This window comes from Numida meleagris, chromosome 11 (genome assembly GCF_002078875.1).
Source record: "Numida meleagris isolate 19003 breed g44 Domestic line chromosome 11, NumMel1.0, whole genome shotgun sequence".
Classification (NCBI taxonomy): Eukaryota; Metazoa; Chordata; class Aves; order Galliformes; family Numididae; genus Numida; species Numida meleagris.
In genome coordinates, this window is record NC_034419.1 from 19,309,090 (window position 1) to 19,329,248 (window position 20,159).

General features: G+C 52.6%; 1 protein-coding gene and 1 long non-coding RNA gene across 3 annotated transcripts in view; one reads left to right on the forward strand and one right to left on the reverse strand.

Annotated features, from left to right (window-relative positions):
• Nucleotides 1–13,698, reverse strand: LOC110404860. Of its 2 annotated transcripts, none has more exons than XR_002442530.1 (3): nucleotides 13,586–13,698; nucleotides 5,311–5,426; nucleotides 1–3,356 (listed from the first exon to the last, which is right to left on the reverse strand). It is a non-coding gene; the product is annotated as an uncharacterized LOC110404860 (long non-coding RNA). The 2 variants fall into 2 exon arrangements; XR_002442529.1 differs by lacking the exon at nucleotides 1–3,356 and adding an exon at nucleotides 4,350–4,805.
• The window catches only part of LMCD1 (LIM and cysteine rich domains 1), a 23,595-nt gene continuing 16,977 nt past the window's right edge, over nucleotides 13,542–20,159 (forward strand). The window contains 3 exon segments of the mRNA XM_021409613.1: nucleotides 13,542–13,808; nucleotides 13,810–13,903; nucleotides 13,906–13,970. Of these exon segments, the coding sequence (XP_021265288.1) occupies nucleotides 13,542–13,808; nucleotides 13,810–13,903; nucleotides 13,906–13,970 (426 nt within the window).

A 20,159-nucleotide genomic window follows, 5' to 3' on the forward strand; every position in this document is an offset into this window, starting at 1 on the left:
GCCGTGACTCAGCAGTTCCCATACAAGAGCCAAAGACACTGCTGTGTTGATGACCGCATGCTGGGCGGCTCTTGGGGAGGTGTGGATGCAGCCGGTAACCCCTCGTTCCCTGGGGCCAGGACGTTGGATCGGGTCTTAATGAGAACTTTGCCTTTGGTCTCCAGGGGCACTGCGCCCACAGGAGGTGGTGTTGTGGGCCATGTGTTGTAAATAAGGCCGTTATTCTCAGGCAGGCACATAGGTGAGAGAAATTTGGTGGAGGCTCTGACAAAAGTAACCCCAGTTCTGCTGCTGACATCCCTACTGAGCAGCAAACAATTTTGCTGTCAATGCAGCCACAAAAATGTTATTGTCTAGTATCTCCGTGTTCTTGACTGAGGGATTATTCGTTCTAATTTTGAACTCAAATCAAGAAAGAAGATTCAATAGAGAAGTAGTGACATTCATTACCTCACAATTCATTAAATACAGGGGAGTCCACATCTCTGGCAGCATGGCTTAAAAATCAATGTCAGAATATTTTTATGAGAAATTATAGACAAAGATTAAAGTCATTTAAAAATGAGTCTGCCAAGAGTTAGCATGTTATTGGGAAAACTAAGGAAGGGAAGAGTACTCACCAGGTGCACTTGGGAACAGTTTGTCAAACAGGGAACTCTGCAGGCTCGTCAGGAGTTGCTGATGGCAGAGCTTTACGGCACGTCATGCAAGTCACAGAGCAAGAAAAGGAAATCCACAAAAAGAAGCAGTATTCCAGAAACCATGAAATCTTAAGTTGTGCAAAAGTGGATGGATGCAAAACCGGCAGGGAAGCTGGGAGCCCCCGGCAGCAGGGCCAGCTACAGGTGCACAGGGAGCTCCCAGCCACTGCCTGTACCTCCCCACTCCCATCCGTGGGGCTGGGCAGTGAGACAGGAGCAAGAAGAAAGACCTAGACCCAGCCGGCATCTTTCACAGCCTGTACACTTCCCTTTTATCCAGAGAACAAAGGAATCAGTATTTATTTGTGTCCTAGTAAAGCAGGTTTATAGGCAGCCTTCCTTCTGCTTGTTATGTCACTGAACTGAAACCAGAAACAGAGAAAAGACCACACGAGGTGAACCAAAGAGTCGCAATCTTGAGCTCTTACACATCCGATCCAACTAACTGTGACCGCTTTGTAATAAAAATGGAGGAATTACATATAGCACCAGTTGAGGAAAGACCAGAAGAATCACGCTACTGGGCTGCAGTGGGCTGAGATGGGGCTCCTGGGCAGGACAGCAGCGGCCAGGCCCTCAGCCCCCAGCTCCCCACACCTGCTGCCTGAAGCGGCTCCCCACCATGCTGCTGATGGCATCTCTGTTTGCTCAGAGGTATTTTATATCCATTCCTCATGAATATTTAGCAATTCACTGGGACATTTTTGGAAATCAATTTTAAACAGGTGGGGAGCATTTTCCTAAAACCTATTTTGAATTTGCAAATGCAAGTGTTCATGCTGGAAGCCTCATTAGAAGAATTACAAGTAATACACCATTAATGTGTCCGACAAAAAGAAATTAATTCTGAAGATGAACTACAAATGAACTTCAGATCAAGAATTGTCTGCAAAAATTACATTGTGATGAAGAGAATCGTGAATGCTGGCAACTCAGGACAAGAAAATGAGGCAGAATGATTGAGTAAATTACTGCTGCATGCGCTGTAGTTGTGGCTGGGCTGAGTCTGCCGTCAGGACACGTGCTATCACTGTAGAAATAAACATTTCTTGTTTTCATTTCTGGACCCGGCATTTCGGCGATGGTTAATCTGCTTTTCAAGATCGTAGGAAAAGGACAGGGATAGACGAGAATGAAAGAGAAGCATCAGGATAAAACCAGCTACCAGCAAGTGGAGATTATTGAGCAAACAGCTCCAGCATCACGTTCTTCACAGCCCGAGCTGAACCTCGCTCAGTTGCGGTGGCACGGCCCCTGCCCCCCCGTGCTGCCCCCCAGGTTCCCCCACCATGGGCTGCCCAGGGCTGATGCCCACGCCTTGCTCCCAGACCTCAAGAGACAGAGCATCATTATCTTTATCACTCTGCTCCATGAGAGGTAAGGAATTTCTCACCGACAGGATTAAAACCAAGGCCAGGTACGCCCATTGCTTCTTCAGGAACAAGCAGCATCAGCTCAGCCACCCGGTGGGTTCCAAGCACCGCTCTGCGTGCACCTGCTCTGCTGCGTGGGCATCGACAGGCGACGGGACAGCACCCTGTCCTCGGCAGGACTCGCTGGTGCCCCCCCGTTCTCTTCCAGTGGTACATGACCGGCCTTGCCAGCAGAGCAGAAGCGTTGCCCACGGCCGCCCCTCGTCCCCAGGCGGTGGCGGTGCCGGGGCCGTGCCGGTTGCACCTGCCCGTGTCCGCGCTCACGCGTTTCCCTGCATTTCTCGCGTGGCTCTCTAGGTGGCGAATGCTGCCTTGCCGAATGAAGCGACTGCTCAACATTTTCATATTTGAGCGGGCGCTTCTGGACTCTTAATTTACATTTAAGGATGAGTATGGGACCAGGGGCAGATGTTGTCATTGCCGCCGGGCTGTGTCCCACGGGGTCCCGCGGGGCCACTCTCCATAGCGGTGCTCCACGTCGCCTTAGTTCACTTCCGAGCATTCCGGATTGCTCTGAGCACAGCCCGTGCTTTTGCTTTCTTTCAGGGATCCAGCTGCAATCTGGGAGCAGCGGCTGTCCTCCTTTCAGCCTAGAAAACACCTGAAAAACAACCACTTAACACACAGTCTTCAGATTTTGGATTGTCTTCATATTTCTCCTCTCTGAGTTTACTTAGGACTTACACTACGGAATGATAGCACGTGTAATGCTTGGGACATCGGTCCCCTCCCGCTCTGACACCCGAGGGCAGCCTCAGCAGCAGCAGCCGGCTCCGTGCAGCGGGATCCAGGTGCACGCCGAGCGGCGCTGTCCGTCGGGGAGACCCCGGGGCACGCCCAGCACACAGCCAGCATCCCTCCTCCTCCTGGCTTTGAAACGAAGCAGAACGCGGAACCTTGACAAAAGCAGGGACCACTTCTGAGACAAGGCTCCCTTTACACATTCCCGTGCAGAGACCCTTCAGCACGGCGGCACTGATGCTCTGAAGACCTCTGCTGGGGCTCCTAATGGTGCGTGTTTACCTCCACAGAGAGCAGAACTCCTGGGTGCCCTGCGAGACCACGGAGGGATCCCGGTGCCCAAGGGTCGGGGATGCGCAGGTAACACAGCGCCCGCAACAGAATCACCTTCGAGTCCTCAAATCCCCCACGAAAGGAGCCGTCCTTTCTTTACCACCTGATTCTCTTTCTCTGGGTCAAGATGCTCCAGTCTGATGCAAGCCTGCATGCAATCAGTTTAATTAAGATCCACAGGGCACTTTGAAATCCTCAGATAAAAGGCAGTCCATACATGCAATAAATTAATTTCCAAGAGGAATTAGGCGAGATAAGAAAAGTTCCACTCCCCCTGTTTGCATTTTAGAGAAATTGGAAGGATCTGGGACCGAAGAACATTCCAGAACACATTCAGATCTAGGCATTTTGCTTTAATTACTGGGGACAGAACTACATTGCCTACCCAACTCTGTCCAAAGGCTCTTCTCACTTTGTGACCTCTGCTCCACAATTCCATTTATAATTTAGGTAATGAGGTAATGAGTGTATGTGTGCCCACATATAGGAAGGGTTTTATGCCTAGTTTGATTTTAGAAATGGGGAGTTTCCAATGCTGCAAACACTTCCACGTTCACTCAAACATATGTAATTAATGGCATATTGATCACCAAAGGAAAACAAAGTGCTTTCCTGAAGAAGATGGGGACCATCCTCCATTACCAGGTCAAGATTAGGTAGAGATCTTTGTCATATAAGTGGTCAGTTGAGAAATTCCCAAGTTACAAAGCCCAGAGTAAGAACTGCTGGTTTTCTTCAGCTTCCATTTTGCTTTCAGCACAGGCTTGTTTATGGGATTTGTCGGAGTCCCTCTGGAACGCACAGCAGTAGAGTGTAAATTAAATGGAGTGACATAACACGGGTCCCTTCAGTTCTTGTGTCAAAAAGCCCTTTGTGTGCAACGCGATGAATCTGGAAGGCCGAGCAGACCCGCACCGTGGCACCGAGCGGCTGCGCCGGGCGCGTTGGTGCCGCAGTGATTTATCTCCTGGAGCAGCCAGGTTCTCGCCGGACTGCAGAACACATCTGGACCGGGCTAATGAGCGCATTCTTCACCATCAGAGAGGCTGCGGAGGGCTTGCAAATATTTTAGACATGATTCACGCAGCCAAAAGCTCTTGTTTACTGATATGCTATTTATACCTAGCTCAATTAAAGCGCTTTGGAAAAAAAAAATCAAAGATTCCAACACTGGCAGTGCTGATGGAAGTGAGTATCACCTCATTAAAAAGGTTAGGAAAACAACATTAATAATTTTGATTGTTTCTTTTGGGCATATTTATGTCCCGGCCTGTGCCTAGCTCCATCAAGGCCCCATACAGAGTGATCCCGACAGCAGTGAGGGACACCCAGCCAAGCAGCCACCAGCCCTGCTCCCGTGGGCCGGACCAGCACCGAGGGGACCCTGGCAGCAGCGAGGGGTGCCCAGCACCGTGACCAGGGCCATGCTGAGCCTGCACTGCTCCTGCAGCTCTTGAGCAGAAATCCGGCCAGTTACCGGCGTGTTCCATCCGTGAGCTCAGAGAGGTGCTTATGTGAAGGGACACAGAAAGAACAATCCAATCCATGCAACTTTAATCTCTGTTTCTTGGAAATCCAGATCTTTCGAAGCCGACAGCTGAAAAATCAAAGGCGCGGGGGTGAAGTTCTGAAGTGCGGTGGAATTAAATCCGCACACTGAATGTCATGTGAATGTGCAAGCTCCTTCTGGCCCATGAAGCACCTAGGACTTGTTCAGGTGTCTCTTTGAACAGCGTGGCCCTACTCAGCCCCTCAGAGAGGAGGCAGCCTGTAGATACACGCGAACGCTCACGTGGCAGTGAGCACTGGAAGCACTGACATCAAGATTCAGACGTTAATTAGTGGTGGAAAGGAAGCACACCAGCCCTTATGCAGCATTTTAAAATTATGGACCCATTAAATAATAAAGGTTTTGTTCCTCTGCTACACTATTAATACGTTTCAAACCACCACATCTATAAAAAAATACAATTCAGTCAAGGGGAAAGCAGACTAATGTGGGTTTAGAAAGAGTGCAACAAATTATAAATGCTTTCTACTTTATCAGCATTACCGAATACTATTAATTTTAAAAACAGCTTTGAAAAACATACGTGGCATACCATAATGGAGATGGCCGTGCTTCAATACATCATCCTGACGACTCTTTCCACAGCAGTGAGTGATGCAGACGCGCCAAGCTCTGTTTTGCAAATACGGTACGTCCCACGCTGCAGCTCTACGTTAAAGAAAGCAGGTTTGTCATTTGAGTCAGGGCTGTGCTCTGCTGGGACTCCAGAGCAGGGCTGCGTGGGGACGCGCTCCATGCTCACACCAAGGGGTGGGACGCTCCCTCCCGCTGCCTCCCGGGGAAGCAGGTACCCATCGCCCAGCACACCCAGCGCCAGCGCCAGGCTGACCATTAATGCTCATTTTGGATGATTAAAAATAAAGAGGCTAATGGAAAACGCTAATGGAACAGAGTTGCTGCTTTAAAATACTTCGACTATACACGTTTTCAGTGCTAATTGGCACGGGTGCCTGTAGAATGGTGCATTATGTCTGCCTAAGTGATGAAGGAGGCAGTTGCCATAGCAAGGAGTGTTTTTATTGACTGCTTAAAGAAAAGAGACACATAAAACCAGAGGTAAGGCCAGAAAACAAATTAGAAAAATCCCTGGGTAGCCCCAGCTTACACTCGAGCTTTCTTTCGTTCTTGTTGTGTTATTATTATTCAGCTGCACGGCTCTGCACTCCTCACAACGCAGAGCTCTGCAGCCCATGGGCGGGGGCACGGGGCGGTGTGGGCGCTCTGCCCCACACTGAGGGGCAGCTCCTGCTCCCACTTCTGCAGCTGCACCATTCCTGGCTTCCCACCCCCAACACTTCAGTGCAGCACAGACTGCGGTCACTGCACTTGCAGGGAGGGATGATACTCACAGAGCACGTATCGATGCGCTCATGCGTTCCCTAGTCACATTTTCCTTTATTTAATAACATAAGAATATCCCTAAATTTAATCACAGCTTACTGGGTGCTAATTCAACCAAAAAGACCAGAATTTGCTAGAAAGCAGATGGTATTCTCTATAAGCATTAGAAAGCAGAGGATTTTTTTTCTCTGTGACCTCTAGAATGATGATCAAACTCTAGATCAAGCTATAATGATAAGGTTAGCAAAGTCGGCTATTGTGTTACTTTATCACTTACAAAAAGGAGAATTGTCCACCTGGGAGTGGCCAACCCCATCCCCGTGTTCGGGTCTGCCCAGCACCCTTCTGCTCATGCCCTCCCTCCGGCGCTCCCAGCAGGGCACCATGCAGAGCTGCTCGCTGTTGGTTCTGTGCTGGGAACTGTGGCAACTGAACCCATCCTCGTGTTCTTCTTCCCAGTGCCCCGCTGTATGGACTTGGAGACTTGTATCTCTGTCCAGTGAGCAACCTCCTCTTTCTTTGCAGTGCTCATGTAGCGCTCTCCTTCCTCCGTTGTTTGTCATTAGTAGATGGATTCTGCTGGAACCGTGCTGTACACAGCCTACACCACGACAAGTACAAGGAAACTCCTTTCCCAGTTCACCTCCCCGCGCTGCCACAAAGCTGCCGTCCCTTGTGCCCACAGACACGTTCCACCATCACATTTTGAATGCGTGTGCATGTCTGCTTGGGACTGCTGCACACACAGTGCTCACCATCACCCATCACAAGCAGTTCCTTGTCTTTCAGTCTTTATCACATTTTCCCAGTACTTCACACGTAAGTTCAATATCCAGTGGCACCCCCCTGCTATAGCTCAGGCCATCATCTGGCAGCTCAGCGTCTCACAGCAACCCCACGGACACACGATACTCCCGTGAATTACAAATGCCTTCTGCAGATTCAACCCCCACGCTACGCCAGCTTCACAACGGATCAGACATTGCCCATTACCTCACATCCAAGGTAAAAGCATGATTGATATCACCTTGCGCACGCTGGAGAGTGCAGAGGAGTTTAACTGTGCATTCATCCTTGCTCTGTCAAAGCTGTGTGCCGGGCCCTCGGACAGGACGCACAGCTCATACTAATGGCCGCGCAGCTGAGGAGCACATTCGCTCTGTGTGCACAGCATGCGGCGTGCTTCAAGCTGGAACACCGGTCTCTCATTTTTCCTATTATTTTATGATCAACCACTATTATTCAAGAGTATTTCAGCTCCATTCATGATGCATACGCAGGCAAAAGTTCTGCGCAGCCATTCTGAGAGTAAGCTATCTAGCTTAAATGAAACAAGATCATTTCTGATTCAAGCAAATGAGAAGAGACTTTCTATTTTGCACATCACTGAGCTCTACATTTTGGCATTGTTTATTTTACCGAGCCTACTTGAGAGAATTAAAATATTAATATACTGGTGCTATTTAGGTAGTAACTAGAGTACATGTCTCATTTATATTAATTTCCCAGGAGGGAGAGATTTCAAAGACCAATCAGAGAACAAAAGTAACTTTAACTTTTGGAAGGATGGAACGTCCCCTCCCTCCCTCCTGGAATTAGGCACAGTCACAGACTTCAGTGCTGCATTCCCCAGCAACCACCAGCGCCGCTCAGCGCATGGCAGCCCCTGCCCCGTCCCTCTGCACCTCGCCTGCTCCTGCGCTGCTTCTCCACCCTCTTCTCTGTGCTCTGCGTGTAAATGGGGGAGGATCAGAGCGCAGCTTTTCACAAAGCAGGAGAAATCCCGCTGGGAGAGAGAGCCCCATGGCGGTCAGCACACAGAGCTTTCAGGAAGGAGTTTGCTTTTACCAGCGCATGCAGCACTGCTCTGCTGTGTGCAGGCAGGTCCCCACCTGTCACCACGGGAAAGGAGCGTGGCAGCAGCCTGCAGGTCCCTACACTGGGAGGGGCACTGCACGGCTTCAGGTAGGCTCGCTGCCTGCGGCCTGCTGTGTCTTTGTGACCTCTGCTGTGGGACATGGAGAGGAAACGTGCTCCCGGCGCCGGTGTCCCCACGGCAGCAGGCCAGCTGTGATGAAAGCACAAGGGCTCTCGCTGGGAAGTGTCATTCAGATGTGCTTCTCTCTGCACGGACTCTCCATGGACAGAGATGTGGCTCAATATCCCATCCATCTCAGCCCCGACTCCGACCATGAGCTCCCCGGAGCAGCCCCGAGCCGGGAGGAGGCATCTTTCCTGGTGACAGGTCCGAGGAGTTACAGCGCCTTAAATCAAATCAGCAGACAGCATCTGAGCGGGAGCCGCTCCGAGATGAATGAGCTGGCAGTTTTTAAAGAGTAACAACGAGGTAATAAACAAGATTAACACAGAACTAATGGATGAATGGAGACAAATACGCGGAATGTCCATGTAATGTCACGGGGGGTTGCGTGCCAGACTTCTGGCAAAGTGTCTGAGACAGGAGTGGGTGACTCGCACCTACTAAATCACCGGCATAAATCCTACACTGCGGTAATGGAACGTGGACGGTCTGCTCCGAAAAAGGGAAAAAGGAGGGGAACTCAGTGCGAGTGAGATGAAGGGCTGCTCACCTCAGCTGCTCCTTGCCTACGAGCCAGGCTCCGAGCGGCACCGTGCTGCCCAGCGCAGCGTGCAGGCACACGCGTGGCCGTCGGTAACGGCCTCAGATTCGTGCCCTCAGAAACGTGCCCTCTGAAAATGTCTGTGTGCTCCAGCAGCCGCAAAGCTGGCTCACACAGCTGGCTTGGGGAAGCAAGGAAATGCAGCCTGGCAAGTCGATTCCCAGTCGCATACCCGCACCCAAACAAGGGGAAGCGATGCTCCTTTCCGCTCGGAGCAATCTCTTTCAAACATTAACATAGCCCCCAGTGGCCCATAAACGCCCATAGCAGGCTGAAGCAGAGATTTCAGCGTGTCAGATCTCCGGGTGCAGTTGGAGGTCTGTGTCATTTTTGGTTAAACATTAGTTAAACAAAGGAGGCTATTGATTTCCAGGTGGACTTAGTACTCGCAGAAGTACAAAAGCCTTTTTGATGGGAGATTGTTTTGTGGCTGTAGCACGGAACCTTTGCTGCTTTGATGCACAATTTCCCAGTTACTGCAAGCAGGTCTTGCTCAGTTCCTTGCCCTTCAGATTTATTTGCACAAAACCTGAAACATATGGGAAAAGCAGACCAGCTTTGGAGCTCTGAAGCTTCACAAGACCATGTCCGCACCAGCCCCGCGTGCTGCAGTGGCTCTGGGGAAAGGCATCACTCCTGTCCCAGACGCAGCATGCTGCAGGGCAGAGCCCATTGCTGGCAGCTAGGCTTGCTTCTGGGCCTGCAACTCGCATCAAAATCCTTCTCCATTGCTCAGTGCTCTCACATTGAGCAAATAATGGAAACTCTACACTTGTGACTTTGTCATTGCTCGGGAACAACCGGTGTGGCACTGGGATGCCTTTCATTTTTAAGTGATGCGTGGATTCAGCTTGTGAGAGCATTTATTAAAGTGGCTGAAGTACAGGAAGTACAGGGAAATAAATGCTCTCTTTAAAATCCGTACTGGTTTTTGAACTTGTGGAACACCAGCTAAGCTGGATGGATTTAGGAAGGCCCTACAGTGTTATGATATTGAAATACCAGTGATAAACACCATTTTTCCTGCGTCCCTGCAGAAACAAGACATCCCGGGGAAACACGATTGTCTTTCGCTCCCTTCCATCAATGGCACGCTTCCTATTTTAGAAGGTGATTACTATTTATTACCATAGTAAATGGCAGCTTAAGTATAGGCTAGTGGTTCTGCAGTAAATCATTTATCTCCGAAAGCAGGACACCTGTTATCAAACTACAACAGATCCTACAAAGAAGAATGGAGGCGAAGTGGGAACATGTGCAAGGCATTGCTGGGACACCGTGACACCGGGTTGTACAGCCACAGCTCAAACATGAGAATTAGTGTCCTCCTCACAAATGGTACTGAGAGAAGTACTCCATCCTGGTGTGCCATGGGGCTGCAGCACCAGGGCTGTCTTGTTGAAGCAGAAGGGCACCACAACTCTATGTCCATCTGTTTGTCCATCTGTTTGTCCATCTGTATGTCCTGCCATGCCCAGTGAGGAACCAGGGCTGCTGGCCCATTCTCTCACCAGTTCCCTGCCACTGGAAGGCTGATGATGGGCGGCCCTGAACCATCCTCCTGTCCATCACAGCCCCACAGCACCACGCTCCTACGGCGGTTCCACTCACGGCAGCTCAGCCCACCTCGTCCCCTCGCCCTCCCCACACATTTCCCAGCTCACGAGCAGCCTGTGCCCCCGCTTCCATCAGTGGACCTCAGACAGCCACAGACATCAGCTGAAACCTCCCTTCCCCAGAGCATCTCTCTGTGGACACCTCCTCGCCTCTCTGCATGCCCCCTGGGCTGTCCCGAGAGGATCTGTGCCCGGCCAGCCCCAGCCCACTGCCCAGTACAGGGCACACCGCAGAGCAGCCCCAGCACCAGCCGTGCTGCTCAGAACAGCTGGAACAACTCCTGCAAGCCCACGGTGCAGGCAGCAAAAGAGGAAAAAGTCTTTGATTATTCAAAATAAAAAGGCAAAAAAGATGATTCATTTTCTTCATCAATGCTATCTGTCATTTCTCTACTGATAGCACCAAATTCAGAGACTGAGACCGATACATGATTCGAAGAGCTTTACTCACTACAAATAATCTTTTGATGATGAAACCAACTGCGTAAATCTTTGGAAGAAAAACCTTGCATGAATATAGCCAAATTAGGAAACCCATATCACAACAGCTGTGTTCATAACCACACACATTGCTGTTTTATTTTTTAATCTGCATTACTGGATCTATTTTTGACTACAAACTAGATGACTCACTTGATCACAACCAGTGAAAAAAAAACCATAGCAAGTTGCCACAAAATACCTCTTAGAGCTGAAAATGCAGTTTTGTTGTTTCTTTTTTCTCTCTGCTGCAACCATGCATCTCTTTACAAATAACCACGGGCAAAACCAATACGTGCAGGGATTCGGCTTGTTGCGTTTGACAGTCAACGGAAGAGGAGCTGCCGGGCTTTAATTGCCACTTGTCTGCCTTTCTGATTAGTTTCTTCCAGCTGTTTTTCTGCCTTTCTCCTTCGATCCAGTAGTTCTTATTGAGGATCCGGGAAATGAACATCTCTTCAACAATATTTCAACCAAATCTACATTTTTTCTCCTGTGTTCATGGAAGAGGGGCAAAACCTCAACCAAACCCAGGCGCAGAGCAGTATTTTCTACTTCATTTATCCCTTAATGTTTGCACGAAGGAGAAAAACTGAAAATTAGCCAGGAATGTATTACCACACATTCTCTCACTAAAGAACATATCACAGTTTGGAGTGATCCCTCTGAAGCAGAGCGCTCTCTCCCCGGTTTGCAGCACACGAGCAGTGCTCAGCAGGCAGAGCCCTCAGCAGCGCCTGAGCTCGGTGCTCCCACTGCTCCTGGAGCCATTGGACGCTGCCTGCAGGCACAGCTTGCCCACGGCATGGCCAGCACCTCCAGTCATCCTTCATTGCCGCTGTCTCTGGGCCAGATTTCACTTGCCTCAGCCACAGAGCAACCAAGCAGCTCCTTTCTATCAGCAGCATCAATGGGGACCTGCGCTGCTCTGGGAGCACCAGCAGCACCACGTCCCACCTGGCACGGGAGGACTCGCTGCCAGCAGCTGCAAAGCTTCGCGCCTCTTTCTGCAATGACACTTTTTATTTCTTTACCACAAAACAGGTCAGCATAAATTCCGGGCAGGAATTTGGCCCTTTCCTCCTCGTGGGACTCTTGAAGAAATCAAGAAATTCTGGAGAAAGCCCTTCCTGCCCTGTGCTGCCGCTCTGCTGCAGGAGATGTGGCCAAACCTATCTCAGCACAGATTCCGACCTGAGCGACGCGTGCTGCCTGAGACACAGGGAGGGGTGCTCTGGGAAGGACAGCCCCGCGTGGGTGACCCGAAGCGCCTTCCTCCCCTGTCCTCAGCCATTTCACACAGCTCCTGACCCCGCAGACAGATGGCGGCAGGCACAGAGGAGACAGCAAGTCTGCCTTCATCTTCAGCACCTTGTTTGAAGGGGAGAGGAGCTCTGCTTGGTTGAGGAATGACTACCGACACCCAGGTGTTACTGCCGCTATATCCGCCAGCAGCTGTGCCTGTAACAGCCCCTGAGCCACACCGACCTCGGAGCACCCCCGGGCACCCAGCGGGGCCCTGCCACACGCGGCCGTGAATCAGCAGCAAGCTGAGATCCCCGCCAGCACGGCATCACTCCCCCTCGTCGATTTGTCGTCAATTTATGGGACATGACTACTGCGGAGATTTAGCGGCGTTTAGTCACAGGGTGATTTTGTCTCTTCCTAGCAATGAGCTAAGTATAGCACAGTCATTTTTCAGAGGCCGTCGCTGATAACGGCGCTGGCAACCGTCCTGCGGCCGCTTCGAGCACTCGGCTGCTCCACGGGCTGACTAGGGATGGCTGTGTCCTGCAGGGCAGCCCTGTGCCCTGTGCCCCACTGTGCCCGGGCCAGCCCTGAACCAGGAGGCTGAGATGCCGGGGCCCAGCTGGGCACAGCCTCCCTCTGCCAGCAGCCGTCAGGTGTCCCTGAACGTCAGAGCAATCTGCCCTTGACGTGGTACCCTCTGGCTATGATTAGCTACAGCTTATTGCGTGGGTTGAGTTTTTCCTGTGTTGTCATCAATTACAATAATCCCAGATGCGTTTTGTTACAGATATAAGCACCTAGGATGCCTCTGAAACATCCTCAAATATTGGTTTGGTTATCTTCCAGCGGTATGCCTGATTACACCAGGTATGAACTCAGCTCTGCACCTTTTCTATACCTTCAGACCAGGGCATGCTGGTGTGGCGCTTTGCAGCTGTTCCCAAGAGCTACAAACACAACTCGGGGTTCTCCATGGGGCGCGTCCCTGCCCCAGCAGAGCCCCCTCCCTCCCTGCACGCACCACATCTCTGCTCGGGGGTGGGCAGCGGAGCAGGTGGCAGCGTTCCCCCCTCCCCACACTGTGCCCCACGGGGCTGAGGAATCTGTGAATTTTTTCCTACTGCCCAGGTTGCCACGTGCGTGCGTGAGCTGGGAAAGTGAGATCATGTCATCCCATTGCCATGTCAAGTGTTCTCGGCGGCTGCCAAGCTCTCTGCGACGCGGGGCTGACAAACAATGCCGCGCTCCACATGCCTGTGTAAGGCCAGGCCCACGCTGCCCCGGAGCGACCGCGCCGCTCCTGCACCTCGTTCCCGGCGGGGTTCCTGCGGCTCGGAGCGGTTCCTCCCGGGCTCCCGGACAGCGGGGGTGCGGGTGAGCCCCCCCCTCAGCCGGACAGAGGGGCTGTGCGCCGGGCCTCCCGCCAGCACGCAATGTTTGTGGGAAGCCGCGCAGAAGACCCAGCCCTCCCACGTACCAGCACGCAGAGGGCACGTCTGGTCGCTCGGCACACGTCGCAATACCAAGAGAACCGTGGCTTCAGACGCTGTTTTCTGCTAAAAATACCGCGCATCCGGCGGCCGGGACACCGCGCCCCGCTGCTGACCCGAGGAGCCCTTCCGCTGCGCCCTACGGACGGCGGAGCAGCGCGGACCCCGCGCGCACGTGCGCGCAGCTCGGCGCGCCCCTCCAGGCCCCGCCCCCCGCACGCCATTGGGCGAGAAAGTTTCTTGCCGGCGGCGGATTGGCCGAGGGCCGCTCTGGGCCCCGGGGGCCGCCAATGAAAGGCCGCGGGCGGGCGGCGCGGGGCAGGCGGGCTGCGGGCCGTGCGCGGGACGGAGCTGAGTCCCGGCGTGCAGAAGGTGCGTGCGGGGCGTGGGGGCTGGCGCCGCTGGGGGCACCGCGTTCCGATCCGGCCGCGCTCGCGCTCTGCTCGCGGTGCGGTGCGGGCCGGGTGCCGCCGCGCCGGCCGATCGCTGCGGGCAGGAGCAGCAGCAGCAGCAGCAGCAGCGCTCTGAAAGCGGCGGGGTCCCGCCAAGTGCGGGGCTCGGCGCTCGGGTGGCAGCGCTCCTCGCCGGGAGCGTTCCCTGCGGCCGAGCGGGGGATTTGTTCCCATTTGTTTCTTAGTTCCGTGAGATGCTCTGGAACTCCCCCGGCCTCTGGTGCCGCGCTGCTCTTCGGTGAGGAGCTCAAGCGGAGCGTGCACGGAGCGCCGCGGCGCCCGGGCGCTGTGCGAGTCGGGAGGCGGTGGGCTCGGAGCGGCTGGGAGCCGGCCCGGCGCCGGGAGGGCGGCTAGCGCAACCCTGCCGTGCCCTTCGGTCCCAGAGCGCTCCGGAGCGGCGGCTGCTCGGCGTGGCTCGTGGCGTGGTGCTGAGCGCCCCGCCCGGAACCGGGAGCTGTGTCCGTCGGGCGCTGGGCGCTGCTCGCTGCCCTCCCCGGGCTGACTGCCCCTGAAAAATCCCGCACCTCTGCCGCCGTGTCGTGGGACGAGCAAATGAACCCGAGTAACCGTCCCCCGTCGGCGTGGTGTGAAGCTGCACGGAAGGGACTTGAACGGCGAGGAAAGCCGCGTGGAATGGGCTGCCGGGGAGCGGCTGCTCCTGCGGGGTGCTGTGCCTTTGCGGCTGCACCGCTGGGAGGTGAGCGGAGCCGCCGGCACCGCTGGAACACCACCTCCGGCTGCGCGGGGCCGGTGCGGGGCTGCCAGGGGGAAGGGCCCGTCCGCAGCTCCTGGTGCGCTCCGGTGAGGTGACCTGACCTGCAGGCACGGGGCAGCGCTCGGTGAGGAGCTGCTGGAGGGGCTTCTCTGGTGCTATCCCGTGTCCTACAGTGCGATACCCGTCAGCGTGGCTGCGGGGTCTGCTGCAGCCTCGTACCCGGGGCACCTTTGGATGCCAGCTGGAGCCCTGGGCAGGCTCTTACCAAGTGCTGAGCGAGGTAGAGCTCACATGAGCGGGAAATGCCTCTTTGTCAATCCCAGCTGCGTGCTGCGCTGCTGTGTGCGGGGCTGTGCGTTGGCTGGCATCAGCCACCAGCTCTGCCCCTGCGCTGCTCAGGGCTCAGCCCTGGGCTGGGAATGCAGTGGGAGCAGCAGGCGAGGTGCTGTGCTGTGCAGCCCTGGGCTGGGAATGCAGTAGGAGCAGCAGGTGAGGTGCTGTGCTGTGCAGCAGCAGTGCCGTGGGGCAAAGCCCTCAGCGCTGGGCACCCTGGCTGGGAGCTTTGAGCATCATCCCCAAGGGGCTGGGGCCATGCAGCTGTGCAGTGGTGGCTCAGAGGACTTGAAATACACAGTGAAAGGCTCCTGCATGCCAGCCCTTCCAGAACACGTGGCTTGATGTTAGCTCCCCTCAGATGAAGGACGGGGACATTTTCAGCTGTCACTTCTCTTGAATCTGGGCAGAGAGTGACAGTGTCTGCAGAGGACAGTGTGTGCAGGGCCGTGCCTGCTCAGGACATGGCAGCACAGAGCTGTACATCCCTGTGTCCGTCTGCATGGGGCTGCCTGCCCCTGCTCACCTGGGATGCCGCCGTGAACGCAGCACGGGAGGGGAACCATCCCCACTGCTCCACACTGCAAACGGGAAATGGAATGGCACAGCGAAAACAAGAGAAAACACTGAGCCAGGATCCATCTGAATAATACGCCCAAAGACAAATGGGTGTCTTCGTGGCAGACGGCTGTTTAATTTCCTGAATCATGAGAAGGGCAATTTTTCTGGGCACAGGGTGCAATACTGTCAGATTTTAATTTGGCTTGGCAGCGCCGCACGGCCGGTCTGAGCAGGCCGGGAAGGCAGGTCTGGAACTCATTAGGGCTTGTTGCAGGGCCCTGAAAATTTGATTTTCAATCACTGTTGGGTTTAATTATTGTTGATGTCTTGCCTAGCGCATTATGGGATTCTTTCTGAGGAAATGAAAACAGCATGAGCAGGACGGCATTCTGCTTGGCACTTGGGTTGTTTAGCTTGAATGCTAAATGGAGAGTTAAAACTTGAAACAAAGATAAAGTGTGATGGCTGGCACCTTGTGCTGTCCTGGAGCCGCTTCAGCTGGACTGCGGCAGCAGAAGGCACCGGGGCTTGTGTACTGTTCTCACTGCGTTCCGTCAGGTTTTTTTAAGAGAAGAAAATAACCCTCTGAGCTAAAAGCACTATTCAAAGCCAAGGTAAAGTTTACTCTGTTAATTTAACTTTTGGTTCCTTAACATTTTATCGCTTCAGTTCTTTAGCACTGATTTCTGCAAGCACCCAAAGCAGACGAGTGGCAGAACAGGAGGGAGGCAGTGCTGTGCTGTGACCGGGAGACCCTCCGCGTGTGGAGGGTGGGTGCCACATCGGGATGTGTGAGCACTGCATGTATCTGCAGAGGTGCATGAGAATGCTATTAGGGTTTAGGAACCTGCCCTTTAAGCCCAAAAGGTAGGGCTTTAAACAACTGGAGTCTATTGGAGGCTCAGATTTCTTCATTCATTGCTTCATAAGCTGTATCCCATGATGAAGGTGCACACAGGATGCCTGGGCTACCCCCACAGCTGTGTGCCCGCCCTGCAGTGCTTTGGGCAGGCAGCCAGGCTGCTGTTGGACCCTGAGCTCTCCTAGCAGAGTTTATGTCTGGAAGGAGCCTTCTGCAACGCGCATCTGTGAAATCTCTTCTGTCCAAAGCCACTTGCAAGTAACTTGGGCGTGCAGTGAGAATGGTAGTAAACACTGAGTGCTGCCACTGTGTGTGCGAAGCAGTCACGTTAGTTGTCTACATGTGCAAGTGCTCTCTTGTGTAAGCACTGTCAGCAACATTGCAAGCACTTCAGTCTTGCTTCTGGACCTCACAGTTCTTAATTGGGCTGTGAAGTTATTTATCCCTTGGAGACTTCATTTCTTGCTTCATGGTGCTGCTCTCCATTACTGGAAATTCAGGGCTTTGTTATGAAATGCTGACACCTTCTGTGTCAGGCTGCCCTTGGCCAGTGAGGCGTTGGGCCCTGTGTGGGCACAGCAGTTACACATGGCTCAGGACAATGGATGGTGATGGCCACTGCCCCCTGTGCCCCTCTGTAAGGTGGTGTGTGCTCAGATCCCCACTCCAGGTAGCCAACATCACTGTGTTGGAGCCAGAGGAAATGCGACTGTGGTTGTCCTGGGGAAGCAGTTGTTGATCCTAATGCAGAAACCTGCTTAGCTCTGAGCAAGTATTTATAGATATGAAATCATAAAGCAGGACATGGGTTAAAGAGCTTATTTTGAGACTTGGACTCGGGGCTAAATCTAGACCCATAAAGTACAATTTACAAGTTACCAAATCCTTCTCATCCTGCAGGGAGGGAGTGTCTGGAGTATTTGTTCAGGCTGAGATTTTCCTTTTTTAAAATGTGAAAAAATATTGTATTTCAGCCATTCAGGAAAAGTGGTATTTGGATGTGCTAGCTTGGAGCTATTGCTTTATTTCAGAATGAGCTGAAAGAAAGATCTCAAGGAAGCAATTTCCAAGCTTTGGAAAAGGAGAGCTGCTTCCTGCCAGTTCCAGCCTGGCTCCTGTGCATGCACACCTCGCCCATGGCTCTGCAGACCCCACACCTCCACAGACCTGTCCTGTGCTGCAGGCCATGCAGCTGAGCTCAGTGTGAATTGCTAAGGCCTAGCTCACTGGGTGCAGCATCACAAACTTGCTCAGCAGTAAATATTCTGAACCGGTCGGAAGCGAGGAGCGGGAAGGGTCCTTCCTCTTTCCTGAGGGAGTGGGTGATCCCCATGAGATGGAAATGAGCACTAACGAATATCAGAAGTGTGTGTGCTGGAGGGCTCACATGTAAGTCAGAGCTGTGCAAATAGAAGTGCTGGGGAAGTGCATGAGGACAGTGGAGTAGAGGGCAATAAAAAAAAATGGAGAGTTTTTCTTTGCTAGCACTGGATTGGATGCTGTCAGTCAAATGACAGCTGTGCCCGAATGCTTGCTTCTCTGGAAGGAGATGTGTATGAGTACAACGCATCCAAGTCCTGGTTAACAGAAATGCTCCAGTACTGGGGCAGCTGGGTGGTACCTGTACCCAGTGCTAACCTAGTGCAGTTGTACACATCTGTTGGCAGCCTCAAGTGCTGGAGCTGTGGGCCTTGCCTTCCCAGACAAGGGGCTCCGTTCCCTCAGGATCAGCTGTTGCACAGCTTTTGGCAAATTATTCCTGGTAACATCACTGGGAAACAACCTGTTGCAGGAAGAGAAAACAGCTGATCACCAGCAGGACTGCACGACACTGAGCTGAACCGAAGCATGGTGGCCATGCGCTCCTGCACACTGGCATTTCAGCTGGGTTCTTCCCATTCTGCACACCTACTTGCAGCTTTTGGTTTCCCACTTTAGACCAGAAGTCTGAAGCACTGTCTTGGTTATGGAAAAATCTATTCAACCTATTTTTTTTTTTTTCAACTCTCCCTTCTCTTATCATTAGTTCACACATTGTTAATGTAGAGAGGAATGCTGCCAACTATGCGCTCTTGGAGGAGCAAGACGTCTGCAGAGGCTCTGCTCGGTTATCTCTGACACTCTGTAGGCTGAGCTCTGGCAGCTCCATGGAAATAGTCTCCTCCGATATCTGTGCCTTTCCCCAGTCCTTGTGCTGCTGAAATAACAGGCAATAGACTTCTTACTCTGCAAAGTGCAACATCAGTCAGTGCCTCTGGTATTCTAGATGATCCTAACTCATCCACAAGTCCTCTGGAGAGAATTTGAGGCAAAAGACATTCTATGTGTAAGTGATTTATTTTCCTATGAACGTGGTAATTTGGATAACTGTGCCCTCAATCTGGAAGGGAAACAAATTGCTTTTAGATTATGACTACAATAGATATTTTCCATCTATGAAAATGAGCAAACAGAACTATCCTATGCTGTTCTGAGTCAAAGTTATTATAGTAACATGTGCCTATATTAATGCACTTGTAAGAGCAGATGCTTGTGCTTGCACAAGTTAATTCCATTTGCATGGGTCTTCACACTCTCCAGCTGCTTCCTTTAAGGAAGTCTGACTTACCTCCCTATTAGGCAAGCTTAGTTCTACAGTCAAATAATGACAATAAATTAATTGCTATCCATCCCTATCCCAGGAACTCATGAGTTCTGCCAAGCAAACTGTTCCCACCCATTGTGAATATGATATCCTTTTCCCTTTTGCTTTGATGGAGGGCCTTTCTCACAGTTGCACTCGTCAATCCGCAAACTTTGTTGCAGTGGAGGAGCCTACCCAGAGGGCTGTGCTGGGCTGGTGGTTGTGGCAGAAGACTGCGCTGGGGTGCCTGCATAGCCGCTGTGGTGCTGGAAGTGCTCTGCCCACCCCACCCCCACCATGCCCCCTGCCCGTGTCCCTCAGGGCTGCATCTCCACGTACCTGGAACACCCCCAAGGACAGTGACCCTTCCACCCCCATCCCTGGGCAGCCCGTGCCAGTGCTCCTTCTGAGAAGAAATTATTCCTAATATCCAGTGTGACCGTCCCTGGTACAACTTGAGGCCATCATCTCTTGTCCTATTGCTGTTACCTGGGAGCAGTGACCCAGCAACTGCATGCTGGTTTTGTGACTAGGCCAAGGTTCTGGTGGGCATGCTGGAGGGAAGGTTTTCCATGGGAGTACAGTCTAAGCATCCCTGCCCAGATAAGGATCTCCTCATGTTAGTTATTGTCTTCTTGTTACAGTGACTGATTTTGCAGCTGGAGCTGACTCTGCTTTCTTTTTTTCACCTTCCTTGGGGAGACACTTAACCCTGTCCCACAACGTGTCAAGGTGTCAAGAGGAATTTATCATCTCTCTTGACCCCGTGCCTTGCCAAAGTATGGCCAAAGAGATGGTGTAAGGAGCAGCCTAGTCTGAGCAGTCTGATAGCAAAATAAAGGCAGGAAAGTTGAGCATCACTGAAAAGACAGTGCCAGAGTCACAACTGCATTTCTCTTATGTGCTATCAGTGGCAAATTGTTCAGCAAAGGTGGATGCCCCTGGCCGGGGGAGGAACAGGCTGTGAGCAGTGCGGAGCCTGGTCAGCATTCCCTCAGCTTGTGCTCTGCTGGGT